We start from the raw sequence: 14,310 nt of genomic DNA, 5'->3' as shown, positions 1-14,310 counted from the left end.
CTCACTGCTAATATTAGGCACGAAGGATCAAAACCTACCTGGTTCAGAAACACCTACTTCCCTACCATTATCAGGCTCTTGAACTAACCCTCCACCTGAATCCTACCTCAGAAACAGAATGCTACAGACCACCTCTGGGACTACCATGAGTACAAATGTCTGTGTTATCATCCAAGTTTGTGCCCCTGTGTTGCTACTGCAATATTTTCATTATACTTGTACCTCGCTGTATTTGTGCATATGATGATAAACTCTATTTACCACAGGTTCACCCCCCCACAAAATAAATAGTTAATTAGCCAGTTCAAAAAATCTAGGGATAATTGATTTTGTGGCTTTGTGCTTTTATTCCAAGCTTTGGTCCAATTTGCCTGCTTACCACCTGTCAGTCTGAAGAAGGGTTTCGGCCCGAAAAGTTACCTATTTCCTTCACTCCATAGATGCTGCTGCACCCGCTGAGTTGTACCTACCACCTATTAACTCCACTTCCCAAATTCATTAAACAGACAGGAGTTGGTAATTGAGAATAGGAATAGTGTCAGAAATAATCCTTTATTAGACAAACAACAGAATAAATATCAAATGTCTACATTGCACTGAGTTGCATTCAAGTTTCAAATACACAAGGAGGTAGTTGAGGCAGGGACTATCACCATGTTTAAGAAACACACAGGTACATGGATAATAGACAAAATAAGACTGAAGAAGGGTCCCGACACGAAACGTCGCCTATTCCTTCGCTCCATAGATGCTGCCTCACCCGCTGAGTTTCTCCAGCATTTTTGTCTACCTTCGATTTTCCAGCATCTGCAGTTCCTTCTTAAACAGGCACATGGATAAGACTGGTTGAGGGATATGGGCCAAACGCAAGCAGGGGAGGCTAGTGTAGATGGGACATGTTGGCCGGTGCGGGCAAGTTAGGGAGGCCCAATAATGAGACTGCTCATACAATTTCTGATGGGAACACTAATAGAGGGAGTGTCAAGAACATCTTTCCATAACTAAAGTCAAACAACTGTAGTATATGCCAGATAAATACAAAATACTGGAAATATTCATGTCATGGCTCATCTGTGGAAGAGAATGGAGTCAATGTTTTGGGTCTGAGAGACTGTCAGTGTTTTCTGTTGTTGTTTCTCTGCAGTAGTACTTGGTCTGTCTCTCCTTGGTATTTAGTCCACACAGCCAGTCGGTGCTTTGGATCCAAACAGAAGCCAATCGCTGCCTCTGTATTGGCAATGCGGCGTTGGAACCTGCTCCGATCACGCGCATGCTGCTCCCAGGGACCCTTGCGAGCAGCTCGAGAGGCAAAGTCCCACACAATCATCCGGTGAACTTTAACATCGGGACAGAATCGAACCTGGGGAAGAAAGTAACATTGGCCATGAAGATATTCCCCCACAACTTTGGCTAAACACCCACATTTATCCTTTGTTCACATTTGGCACATCTGCTACAAATGTCCTTTGTATAAAATGCCACATTTACAATACAATAAGTTTTATTCGTCACATTGCACATAAAGTGCAAGTGAAATGAATTTGCCAGCAGCAGTACAATGAGAAAGAACACACAAAAACACAATAAAATTTGAACACAAATATCCACCACAGCATTCATCACTGTAGTGGAAGGCACAAAATTTGGCCAGTCCTCCATTTCCCCCCGTGGTCAGGACCTCAACATTTATATCAACTTGTAGACTCGAACTGGGAACAAAACGTACTGATTCTTGTATACCGTCTCAGCATACTGTTCCTATACACTTGCACTTAACCAAGATTGTGTATGTATTGTAGTACCTCGGACAAAAGAAATTTCACAGCCACCTCAGATAGGAAAGGTTGAGGGATATGAGCCAATTTGAAGCAGGTGGAACTGGTGTAGATGGGGCATTTCAGTCAGCATAGGCTTGGTTGCATGACTATGACACCCCAGATACAGTCACTTCATACACATGCTTAATGTCACAACCAAATTCTGGTTTGTTAACCATTGTTCCCAATGTTGGGCGAGTCCAGAACCACAGTCTTAGAATAAAGGGGAGTTCATTTAAGACTGAGGTGAGAAAATACTTTTTTGCCCAGAGTTGTGAATTTATGGAATTCCCTGCCACAGAGGGCAGTGGAGGCCAAGTCACTGGATGGATTCAAGAGCGAGTTAGAGTCTAGAGTCCATGATCACAGTCTGAAGAAGGGTTTTGGCCCGAAACGTTGCCCATTTCCTTCACTCCATAGATGCTGCCTCACTCGCTGAGTTTCTCCAGCATTTTTGTCTACCTATGATCACAATGAATGCCAGTGCTGACTCGAAGGGTCGAATGGCCTCCTCCTGCACCTATTTTCTATGTTTCTATTGTTGGCTCCCTCAAATCCAGCTAAATAAAGCAGGAAGCTGAACAGGGAGTTATTGATCACGAGTCACCATGCCCAGCTGAGTCATAGATTGCATTTACCATTCTTCTCTGAACACATTGCATTAGGTTACCACGCAACAGCTGAGTCAGAGTAAAGGGAGTGCTATGGAAGGTGGGAGCAAAGTTCCAGAGATGGGACTGTACTGGGGAATGGAATACAACCTTCACAGTACATGTAGAAATAAGGAACTGAAGGTGCTGGTTTACATAAAAGGACACAAAGTGCTGGAGTAACTCAGCAAGTCGGGTAACATATCTGGAGAACAAGGATAAGTGAATGTTTGAGGTCGAGACTTCTACAGATACCAGAGACACAGGTACATCTACTGGGTTAAACAGAAACCCATGGCAATCCGAATAAACATAGAAACATAGGAAATAGGTGCACGAGGAGGCTATTCAGCCCTTCGAGTCAGCACCGCTATTCATTGTCATCATGTCTGATCGTCCCCAATCAATAACCCGTGCCTGCCTTCTCCCCATATCCCTTCATTCCACTAGCCCCTAGAGCTCTATCTAACTCTCTTAAACCCATCCAGTGACTTGGCCTCCACTGCCCTCTGTGGCAGGGAATTCCACAAATTCACAACTCGGGGTGAAAAAGTTTTTTCTCATCTCAGTCCTTTATTCTAAGACTGTGGCCCCTGGTTCTGGACTCACCCAACATTGGGAACATTTTTCCTGCAGGATAAAGCCGCCCCACCTCCTGCCTCTTTGCACTGTGGGAGTTTGATTGCAATCATGTATAGCATGCAAACAAATGCTTTTCACGGTATCTAGGTAAATGAAACCAGGCTAAAGCATACCTTTTTGGTAGTTTTTCTCTGGTTCCCACTGGTTTCGTGTTTTATAGTTGCGGTGGCCTGGTCCACACCAGTAGGATCTGCGTTGTGGCACAGATCAGGAGTGTCTGGCTGTCCTTCCTCCGACAGCTTGCTGCCTCCCTTCATTCCTTGGTTGCTGGCTTCACTTGTGGTGGTGCAAGCAGAGAAGTTCAATGGGTTGAAAGGGTCGGCGCTTTGAAAGAACGAGTCCCACAACTCGTCATTTTCAGACTCTTCCGATTTAATCTGGCTCGAGGCAGAATCCTCCACATCTTCCTCCGTATCAGTCTTACCGGCCAGGTCCTGATGTCCAGTGGTTGCCGAAAAATTCAATGGGTTGTACGGGTCATGTTGAAAAAAGGAGTCCCACAGAACTTGAGACTGACTTTCATCACCGGAATCATCATCGGAATCGTCAGTGGACCAGTCAATGGACTCTGCGTCATCCATGTTCTCCTCATCCTCATCAGCCCGGTCCGAAGACCGGGCCTTCTCTTCACTGCTTGGCCAGATCATAGTTAGAATGAGTGGATTTGTGCAGTTGAAATCCATTTCACTTTGCTCTTCAGGCCAAGTATCCATCTGGCAGTCACGTTCCCCGGTTAACATCTCTTCAGCCATTGATCCGTCTCCCGGTGGAATATAATGAGGTAGCAAAGGGTCAACACCACCAGTGTATTGTAACGGACTCAGACAGTTCCTGGTGTGAAATTCAGTGTCTCTATTCTCCATGCCCGCCATGTTGGTGCCTAGTGGATGGTGGCAAATGCCTTTCTTCCGCATCTCTTCTGGCAGCTTATAAAATAGAATTCCACCTCCAACTGTGGAAAATAGTTCATTGAGCAGGAACAGGCAGACCTTCAGAAGTGTCCACCACACACCAGTAATCCAGGGCAGAAGGTGGTTCTTCTCCAGGAAGGGTCCATCGTAGGGTGAAGATGGAACCATTTTGAGCAACTCCACGTCAAAGTGTACAGTACAACTGCATAACAAAAAGGAAAAGTAGATTATCAGCACTGGGATGTACGCATTGGACTTACAATAGATGAGGGGGCTTAGCTGCTGGGCAAGAGACAAGCACCCATTCCCCACCTCCCGGCCATCCTCTCTTCCACTTCTCCCCGACCCTAACCTGCCCCGACCTTGCCCACCTCACAACTAGCCCACCTCACAACTAGCTTCTCTCTCACCTGCCCCTCTCCCGTACTCTCTCTGCCCTAACCCACCCCATCCCTACCCCTCCCTCACCCTGTCACCCACACCCCGACTCCTTCACCCTGCCCCCCGCACCCTGTCCCCCACACCCTCACCCTGTCCCCCTCCCCCCCCCCTCACCCTGTCCCCCCCTCACCCTATCCCCACACCCTCACCCCTGTCCCCACCCCCCTCACCCTGCCCCCTGCACCCTGTCCCCCACACCCTCACCCTGTCCCCACCCCCCTCACCCCACCCCCACCCCCTGTCCCCCTCACACCCTGCCCCATCACCCTGTCCCCCACTCCCCCTCGCCCCACCCTGTCCCCACTCTACACCATGCTCCCCCCCCCCCACCCTGTCCCCACCCCCCACCCCCTGTCCCCCTCCCCCCACCCACCCTGTCCCCCCCTCTCACCCTGTCCCCACCCCCTCCTGTCCCCCTCCCACCACCCCCCACACCCTGTCCCTCACCCTGTCCCCCCCCACCTCCCCCTCACCCCACACCCCCTGTCCCCCACCTCCCCCACCATGCTCCCCCACACCCTGTCCCCCCCCCCCCACTCCCCTGCCCCGGCCTATGTGGGGGTGACGGCTCCAGCCACACACACACACACATACCTGTCGCGGCGATCAGTCCCCGTCGGGCGGTGTCCGTGCATTGCGAGTGTGTGTGAGTCGTCGGTGCCTCCGTGCCCGTCGTGTCGCTGCGCTGATGCTGTCTCTAGTGCTAGATCCATCCGTCTCTCTCAGCTCCATGTCGTTCTCGTTGTTGTTGTTGTCCTTGTCCGTCCGTGAGTGTGTGTGTGTGCGTCAGTCCGCGCCCGCACGCTTATATAGCGCACTGACGTCAACTGACCCCCCCCCCACCCCGGCGTCAACTGCCAGCCAACTGCCAGACAACTGCGCGCCGCGCGCGCTGAGGTAACGCTCGTTTCATTACGTCAGACGTCCGGTTGACGTCAGTGGAATGAGAACTCGAAATCTGGAAATTTCCACAGAGTCCCTGAGAGACAATGATGGAGCTTACAGTCATATTTGTATGGGCACCAGCACACATTGGCATTAGAGGAAACGAAATGGCAGATAAGGTAGCAAAAGAGGTAACAAAAAGAAATAAGATTGATTTAAGTATTAACATAGGTTAGCAATGTTACAAAATTTTGAGATTTAAAAAATCAAGTCTGCAATTTATCCCATCAGATAAAGCATAACAATAAGTTTAATTTGACACCAAATTCACTTTCATATCTCAAGTATTAAAAAAGTTATGGCCATTTTCATACTCGGAAATTAGCATCTTGTTCCCTATTGATTTTCAATGGACATTACAAAAAAGCTGTGATCTTGGATAGTCAAAAGCCCATTTCTTAAGGAAAGATTAACATTTTTAAATAGCCTAAGTGTCCAAAGATTATTCACAAATAATTCACAATATAACATGATTTTTATATCTAATTTACATTAATTTATAGGCCAAATGGAAGGAATTTAGTGTTCAATTGCTGTAAATAAATGCCCATTTAAATCGGCTTTGTAGTGGGTTCATGTGGAACGCGCTGGTTTAGAACGTTGACATAGCGCTGGATTAGTGCCCTCAAATGCCGAGAAAAATACTGCGGGATATAAAAAGCCCAAAATGAACTACTCGCTATAGATAACTTGATACATAGGGTTATATATATGTCCCATTTAATGTAAAAATAAGGTACATACCTTTAATTGTTTGCTTTATAAAACCCTGGGGCTGCGAGAGGTTGCGGAATGAGACAGTAATTTTAAAACTATTAGAACTATATTATCGAGGCCTATAAAACTAATAATACCTTTTGCGACCGGGTCTTGCAGCGATTTTTCGTTAATGATTTACTAGGCTGAACATGTGCGATTAGTACAGCCTAGTAAAAATCGCGTTTTAAACCCGCCCCCTCCAAACAGCGCCAAAATCGCGGCCATGGCTGAGGGCAGATTCCCAATGACGATTCAGGTAGGTTTTGTAACATACCTACATAGGTAAAACTGAAATCAAAGACATTATTAAGCAAAGACTGAAGGAAAGATGGCAAAAGCAATGGGAGGAAGAGCGGAAAGGACGGTGGTTCTACAGAGTCCAGAGGAAAGTGGGAGAGATGAGATGTGCAGGAAAAAACAGAAAAGAGGAGACAGTAATTTCAAGAATTAGATTTGGACACACTGGGCTGAACAGTACACTTTTTATAATAGGCAAGCATAATACAGGCAGATGTGAATACTGTGGGCAAGAAGAGACAATAGAAACATAGAAACATTAGGTGCAGGAGTAGGCCATTCGGCCCTTCGAACCTGCACCACCATTCAATATGATCATGGCTGATCATTCAACTCACTATCCCGTACCTGCCTTCTCTCCATACCGTCTGATCCCCTTAGCCACAAGGGCCACATCTAACTCCCTCTTAAATAAAGCCAATGAACTGGCCTCGACTACCCTCTGCGGCAGAGAGTTCCACAGATTCACCACTCTCTGTGTGAAAAAAGTTCCTCTCATCTCGGTTTTAAAGGATTTCCCCCTTATCCTTAAGCTGTGACCCCTTGTCCTGGACTTCCCCAACATCGGGAGCAACCTTCCTGCATCTAGGCCTGTCCAACCCCTTAAGAATTTTGTAAGTTTCTATAAGATCCCCAAACTGGGATGAATAGAGCATGTCATTGTACATTGTGAGAGGTATGAGGAGGAGAGAGAACGGATGAGTGAGCAGTTCAGAAAAGAAAGAGTACAATTTGATTTGGTAGATATTTTGCAAGGGAGTTCATATAAGTGCTATCAAATCCTGTTGCTTTATCTTAGGGTAACCAATTTGTTCGGAAGGATATAGGATATTAGTATATGTAATGGTGTTGTTTGATCCACACTCCATGCCAGTTGGTGGCGGTAATGCACCAAAAAAGTTGTTTGCCAACCGCTAAAAAACACTACATAGAAGAAGAAGAAGAGTCCCTGAGAGAGAGAGAGCGGAACACGCTATCAAAACATGGGGGGGACGTGTCCTCTCTGCCCCCACCCCCCCCCCCCCCCCCCCGGGTTTTCCGCCCCTGCCTGAGAGAGAGAGAGAGAGAGGAGGGGAGAGGGAGAGGAGTGGAGATAACGGAGGAGGGGGAGAGGGAGGAGGGGATAGAGAGGAGAGGAAGAGGAGGGGAGAGAGGAGGGGGGGGGGGAGAGAGGAGGAGAGGGAAGGGGGGGGGGAGAGATGGATTGGTTAGAGAGAGAGGGGAGAGGGGAGAGAGAGGAGAGAGGGAGGGGGAGAGAGAGGGAGGGGAGAGAGAGGAGGAGGGGGAGGGAGGAGGGGAGAGAGGAGGGAGAGGAGGAGGAGGAGGAGAGAGAGGAGGGGGAGAGGGGAGGAGGGGGGTAGAGGAGGCGGGAGAGAGAGAGGAGGGGGAGAGAGGGAAGGGAAGGAGAGAAGGGAGATAGACGGGAGATGAGAATGGGGGGAGAGAGAATGGGAGAGAGAGGGGGAGGAGAGAGAGGAGGGGGGAGAGAGGAGGAGGAAGGGGGGGGGGAGGGCGGGGGGAGAGAGAGAGGAGGGGGGTGAGGTGATGAGGGGTGAGAGAAAAGAAAATTGTGGTTGGTCTATCTCTCCCTCCAAACCCCATCACCTTCTCTCCATAACCCCCTGACACCCATACTAATCAACAATCCATCTATGTAAGAAAAATGTCCATTGACTTGGCCTCCAGTGTCTTATGTGGCAAAGAATTCCACAGATTCACCACCCTCTGACTAAAGACATCCCTCATCTCCTTCCTGAAGGAACGTCCTTTAATTCTGAGGCTGTGACCTCTAGTCCTAGACTTTCCCACTCGTGGAAATATCCTCTCCACATCCACTCTGTCCAGGCCTTTCACTATTCGGTAAGTTTCAATGATTGATTCAATGAAGTAAAATTTATCTTCAAGCCAACATGCTTATAAGGAAGTTTTATATGTGCTCTGACCATGTGAAGTGTTCCCTGTTCAGAACCTACATCACACCGTTATATACTGCTCAATTGTGGTCTAAGTATAAGAAAAAGAGTATGCAGAGGCTTAAGGTAGCATACAATGATGCAATGAGGTTGCTACTTCGTGTCCCTAGGTGGCATAGTGCCAGTCAATTGTTTGTGTCCACTAGAGTGCCAACCTGTGAGGCACTCTTAAGACAGCTGATGTTTAGTTTTATGTGTCGCCTGGACAAGTCAGAGAACCACATAATTGAAACCTTATTCAGCCCTCTGAAAAGCTGCTATAGATTCACTTCTAGGCTAAGACGGCATTGGTGCAATAGCTTATATATATTTTAGGCTAATATGCAATTTCTTAATGTATCTTTGTAATTCTTTGTACTGTTTGATGTGTATATGGACCTGTGTCTGAAATAAAGCTTTAATAATGAGGGGGCCCCTCATCCTTCTAAACTCCAGTGAGTACAGGCCCAGTGCCGTCAAACGCTCGGGAAGGAGGCAGGGAGTGAGGGGAACAGAAAGAAGAAGATGGGATGGGGAAAGAGAGAGATTGGGAGCTGGGGGAGGGAGGGGGACAGAGGGAAGAGAAAGGAGGCCAGAGGGAGTGGGAAAAGAGAGGGGAAGAGAAAGTGAAGGGTGTGGCTTCATGTTTGATCACCAGAAACCACAACTCAACCTTCAGTTTGGCTGGAAACTCCCACAGTTTGTAATATGTTTTGAGTTTGCACTTTCATTTTCACTTCTTATCAGAGCATATGCAAATAGAAAATGATCAGTGAAGGAAGACATGAAGGACCAAGGAATTAGGTTCCTGACAGTCAGATTTGAGACTTCACAATGCTGAGCAAAGAATTGGGACTGAAAGCTGAGAAATTCCCAGGGCCTGATGACCGGCAGGCGAGTACGAAAAGAGGAAGCCATGGGAATAGTGTTGAGTTTCCTGTACTTCGTGTTTTGCTCAGGATGCCAGCATCTGCAGTTCCATTTGTGACCACTCGAATAATGTTGGCATTGGTTGGTTGGTCATCTTCCAAATTATTTAGACTAGGAAACACCCCTAGACGCACAGGCTTGTGGTTTATTTGGCTTCTGTAAATTGTGCCTAGTGTGTAGGATAGTGCTAGTGTATGGGGTGATTGCTGGTCGGCACAGACTCGCTGAATCGAAGGGTCTATTTCAGATTCAGATTCAAACTTTATTGCCATTGTGCAGTGTACAGTACAGAGACAACGAAATGCAGTTAGCATCTCCCTAGAAGAGTGACATCGAATATGAGCAATAAATAAATATATTTACGTGCAGTCATAGTAGTGCAATTATTTGTTTCCTGTGGGAGGAGTGTCCGGGGGTAATCACCGAGGTACAGTGTTGAGTAGTGTAACAGCCGCAGGGAAGAAGCTGTTCCTAGACCTGCTGGTCCGGCAACGGAGAGACCTGTAGCGCCTCCCGGATGGTAGGAGGGTAAACAGTCTGTGGTTGGGGTGAGAGCAGTCCTTGGCGATGCTGAGCGCCCTTCGCAGACAACGCTTGCTTTGGACAGACTCAATGGAGGGGAGTGAGGAACCGGTGATGCGTTGGGCAGATGGTGCAGCGGTAGAAGTTCACCAGGATCTGAGGAGACAGATGGACCTTCTTCAGCCTCCTCAGGAAGAAGAGACGCCGGTGAGCCTTCTTGACCAGAGTTGAGGTATTGTGGGTCCAGGAGAGGTCATCGGAGATGTTGACCCCCAGGAACTAGGCTGGATCTCTAAAGTTTACAAGTTTAAATTTGTCTGAAAGTGGAGGGTGGGGGGGGGGGGGGGGGGCATGTATATTTGAGAAAGAGGACATCTCAAATGTTCTTGAGCTGAAAGTTTAATTTTGGGAACAGATCTGCGAAGGCGGAGGAATTGAGAATAGCGGATAGCGTCCTGGCTAGAGGCAGGGTGGGAGGAGGTGTAGTTGGGCCTCCTCCACCTCATATTCCATTTGGCCAGCTTACAACATTAGCCTGTCCACTGTGATGGAGACAGAGAGATCGGGAAAGGCATGTAAAAAAGTAACGGAGATGAAGGAAGCAGGCCATTGTCAAACAGCTCACAATGATCTGTTTCCTTCACCTTCGTCACTTTTTTGGCATATCTTTCATTCATTTGTTCTATATCTCTCTACATCACCATCTACACCTTTCTTCATTTGTCCAGTCTAAGCGGTTACTAATCCCAGGTGGAGGAACAGCACCTCATAAGTAGTTTACACCCCAGCGGTACGAACATTGACTTCTCTAACTTCAGAAAGCCCTTGCTTTCCCTCTCCATCCCCTTCCCCTTCCCAGTTCTCCCACCAGTCTTACTGTCTCCGACTGCATTCTATCTTTGTCCCGCCCCCTCCCCTGACTCTAGTCGAAAGAAGGGTCTTGACCCGAAACGTCAACCATTCCTTCTCTCCAGAGGTGCTGCCTGACCCGTTAAGTTACACCAGCTTTTTGTGTCTACCTTCGGTTTAAACCAGCATCTGCAGTTCCTTCTTACACAATAAAATACTCTTGAAATTGACTCTTACACTGGCGATATTGTTTGAACACAAGGGGTCAGCAAACAGCTGCCGCTCAGCCTGAAATCCTTTGTGCTGCCAGAACCAACTGCGGGCCCAACATTATCTCCAACCGTGGTAGTCCATCCCTGATCCATTCACTGAAAGGTCAATATTAGTCTCAATAGATCAGTCTGAAAAAGGGTCTCGACCCGAAACGTCACCCATTCCTTCTCTCCAGAGATGCTGCCTGTCCCACCGAGTTACTGCAGCATTGTGCGTCTACCTTTAATATTAGTCTCTCCGTGTTTCCCCTCCCCTTAAAGAAAGAGTCTCAATTAAACACTGACTGGTTGGAGAAATCCGCACAATTCTCGCATCAACAGCGTAGGGAATGAGGATGCCCATTAGATGTTCACATTTTAACTCCCCTCCCCATTCCCACACTGACCTTTCTGTCTTGGGATAGACACAAAAAGCTGGAGCAACTCAGTGGGACAGGCAGTATCTCTGGATAGAAAAAATGGGTGACGTTTCTGGTTCGAGATGTGGCCAACTCCTCAAACTGGGCCAGTCAAGGACGGTACAGAGGGCTTTAAGACCTTCCTGGTGGGGGACGACCTTCCTGGGCCTCCTCCATTGCCTGAGTGAGTCCACACGTAAACTGGAGGTATAGCACCTCATATTCCATTTGGCCAGCTCACAACGACATTGAAGTCTCTGATTTTATGTAACTGCTCTATAAACCACCTCCTGCTCCACCTTTTTCCCCTCTTCCCTGTTCACCATCTGAATCCGCACCCATTTATCCCTACCACCCCTCCCCCCCAACCCCCTCCTCACCCTCACCCCATCCCCTTCCCTTCCACCAATATTCCATCCTCTAGCTTCACACTTCTAATCCTTATCTCACACTTTTTGTCTTTTCATCTCTAGCCTTTGTCCAGACCTCAACCAATCAGTAACTCCCCACACCTGTATCCACCTATCGCTTGCCAGAGTTGTCCTATCCCCATCTCTCTTCCGGCTTTCTTCCCCCTCCCCCCTCTCCCACAACTCCCACCGAAGATGGGCCCCGACCCGAAACGTCACCGATCCATGTTCTCCAGGGATGCTGCCTGATCCACTGAGTTACTCCAGCACTTTATGTCTTTTTGTAAACCAGCATCTGCAGTTCCTTGTGTCTACAGGTCATTGGCCCATTCTGGTCAGGGTTAGGTACGATTAGGTGTGGGTATGTTTTCAAGGGTGAGGACACTTTACCCAATACCTTCACTGTGTGAAGAGACGGTAGAGGGAGCATCACTGTCTAACCCTGGAAACTGTGGTGTGTTCTTTTTCCAGTGTCAGAATGGCACGGTGGCGCGGCGGTAGAGTTGCTGCCTCACAGCGCCAGATTCCCGCGGTTCGATCCTGACTACGCATGCTGTCTGACCGGAGTTTGTACATTCTCCCCGTGACCCGCGTGGGTTTTCTCCGGGATCTCCGGTTTCCTCCCACACTTCAAAGACTAGCATTTTTTCAGGTTTATTTGCTTGTTATCACTAAAACTGTCCCTAGTGTGTGTGTGTTTGTAGGATAGTGTTAGTGCACGGGATGATCGCTGGTCATGCTGTGTCTCCAAACTAAAGTAAACTCTTGGAACAGAATAGCATCAGATAAGCAGTCGTGTTATTCGAGGTTGACTGTAGATGTGCCAAGAAGAGGGACTGTGGGGTGATCAAAGGAACCACATGAGTAAGATATCTGTCAGAGTTTGGACAGAGTCTATCGCCCCAGCCCACTTTATCATCAGCTTCTCCAAAACCAAAGTGACCTTGGCACTCGCCCAGTCCCGAGATAGGAAGACTCTTTAAACAGTCAGGGCATCCCGAAGCATTTTACAAGCAGTGCATAACTTTGGGAAGTGTAGTGACTGTTTCTTCTTCTTTTCGTGTCCATCTTGTTACAAATGTTGGCCTCGCTGTCATTGTCAGTCCTGTAAAGGATGCAAGCTTCCGGCGACAATCAGTGGGAAGCCATCACTTGTTGCAATAGATGATGATGGTGGCAGAATTAGCTCAAGATACTTCCAGACTCCAGCCCCGCCACGTGGATGCTTCTGCTATGGGGCCTAGTGCCTGTTGTAATGAAGGCATCCGTCTGCTCATTTGGGCTCAGACAAATCCCAAATCCTGTACGACTCTAAGACACTCTGAGACGTTGTCAATAACACCAAGGGGGGGAAAGAAAACCCTGCGATGAGATGTAGCAATATAGCGGAGTGAAATTTGGGAGTTTGGAAGAAATAATGTATAATTGTATTCTTCATGTGTCCAGTCTAAATGGTTACTAATCCCAGGTGGAGGAGCAGCACCTCATATTTCATTGGGTAGTTTACACCCCAGCGGTATGAACATTGACCGGAGCATACGGGGAAAGCTCCATGCGGTCACGGGGAGAACGTACAAACCCCCCCCACACACACACACACACACACACACACACACACACACACACACACACACACACACACACACACACACACACACACACACACACACACACACACACACACACACACACACACACACACACACACACACACACAGCACCCTTAGTCAGGATCGAACCCGCGTCTCTGGCGCTGTAAGGCAGCAACTCCACCACCGCACCCTGTATTCCAATACTTTTTCTTTCTTTCCTTGGAATTTCAAACATCGCCTCAAAGATGTACAAATGGAATGACCGTGGAGAAAGTGTTTCCACATGGGCAGGTCCAGAACTGAGAGATATTAGCATGAACTTGTCACGAACAGATCAAAGAAAGATGAATGTTTTTGCAGAGTGATGAGAATATGGGATTCGTTTTCACATGGACCGGCTGAAACGATGCATGTTAAAGGCTGACACATGGGTGACAAAGTAGAAAGCGAAAGGGCAGAGGGCAAAGGGAAAGATGTACGGTAATTGGAGGGGGTGGGAAGATTGCAACCTTCACGTGGTCCACCCTGTTTCGACTAATGCAATCAACTCGACGTACACAAACGGAAGATCAAATAGAACAAGTTGTCCAACAACTTTAGGCTGTGCACGCCACACGAAAGAAGAAGAAGTAATTAGAGAAGCGGGTGGATTATGTGGAGCTTAAACCCAGGTTTAGTTTAGCTCTAGACATACATTGGGGAAACAAACATGCCCTTCGGCCCACCTAGTTCGTGCCGACCAGCGATCACCCTGTACACTAGCACAATCCTACACACACTAGGGACAATTTACAATTTTCGCCAATGCCAATTAACCAACAAACCTGTAGGTTTTTGGAATGTGGGCGGAAACCGGAGAAAGCCCAGGAGGTCACGGGGAGAACGTACAAAATCTGTACAGATACAGCGCCCGTAGTCAGGAT

The 14,310-nt window shown here is 47.9% G+C and overlaps 1 protein-coding gene across 1 annotated transcript; it reads right to left on the bottom strand.

Moving 5' to 3' along the window:
• Positions 1-533: 533 nt before the first annotated feature.
• LOC129713838 (protein phosphatase 1 regulatory subunit 15B-like) lies at positions 534-5,222 on the bottom strand. The gene is made up of 3 exons (XM_055663170.1): positions 5,056-5,222; positions 3,223-4,222; positions 534-1,360 (listed from the first exon to the last, which is right to left on the bottom strand). The coding sequence occupies exons 1-3, from the start codon at positions 5,172-5,174 to the stop codon at positions 1,115-1,117; spliced, it is 1,365 nt and encodes a 454-aa protein (XP_055519145.1). The 5' UTR covers positions 5,175-5,222; the 3' UTR covers positions 534-1,114.
• Between the last annotated feature and the right edge of the window lie 9,088 nt (positions 5,223-14,310).

This window comes from Leucoraja erinacea, chromosome 37 (genome assembly GCF_028641065.1).
Source record: "Leucoraja erinacea ecotype New England chromosome 37, Leri_hhj_1, whole genome shotgun sequence".
Taxonomy (NCBI): domain Eukaryota; kingdom Metazoa; phylum Chordata; class Chondrichthyes; order Rajiformes; family Rajidae; genus Leucoraja; species Leucoraja erinaceus.
This window is presented reverse-complemented; position numbering and strand designations above follow the sequence as displayed.

Coding starts and splice junctions, on each gene's coding strand:
- LOC129713838 (XM_055663170.1), bottom strand. CDS start 5,174: ATGGATCTAGCACTAGAGACAGCATCAGCGCAGCGACACGACGGGCAC. Junction 4,223..5,055: donor GGGACTGATCGCCGCGACAG/GTATGTGTGTGT, acceptor TTTGTTATGCAG/TTGTACTGTACACTTTGACG. Junction 1,361..3,222: donor AGAGAAAAACTACCAAAAAG/GTATGCTTTAGC, acceptor TTTCTTCCCCAG/GTTCGATTCTGTCCCGATGT.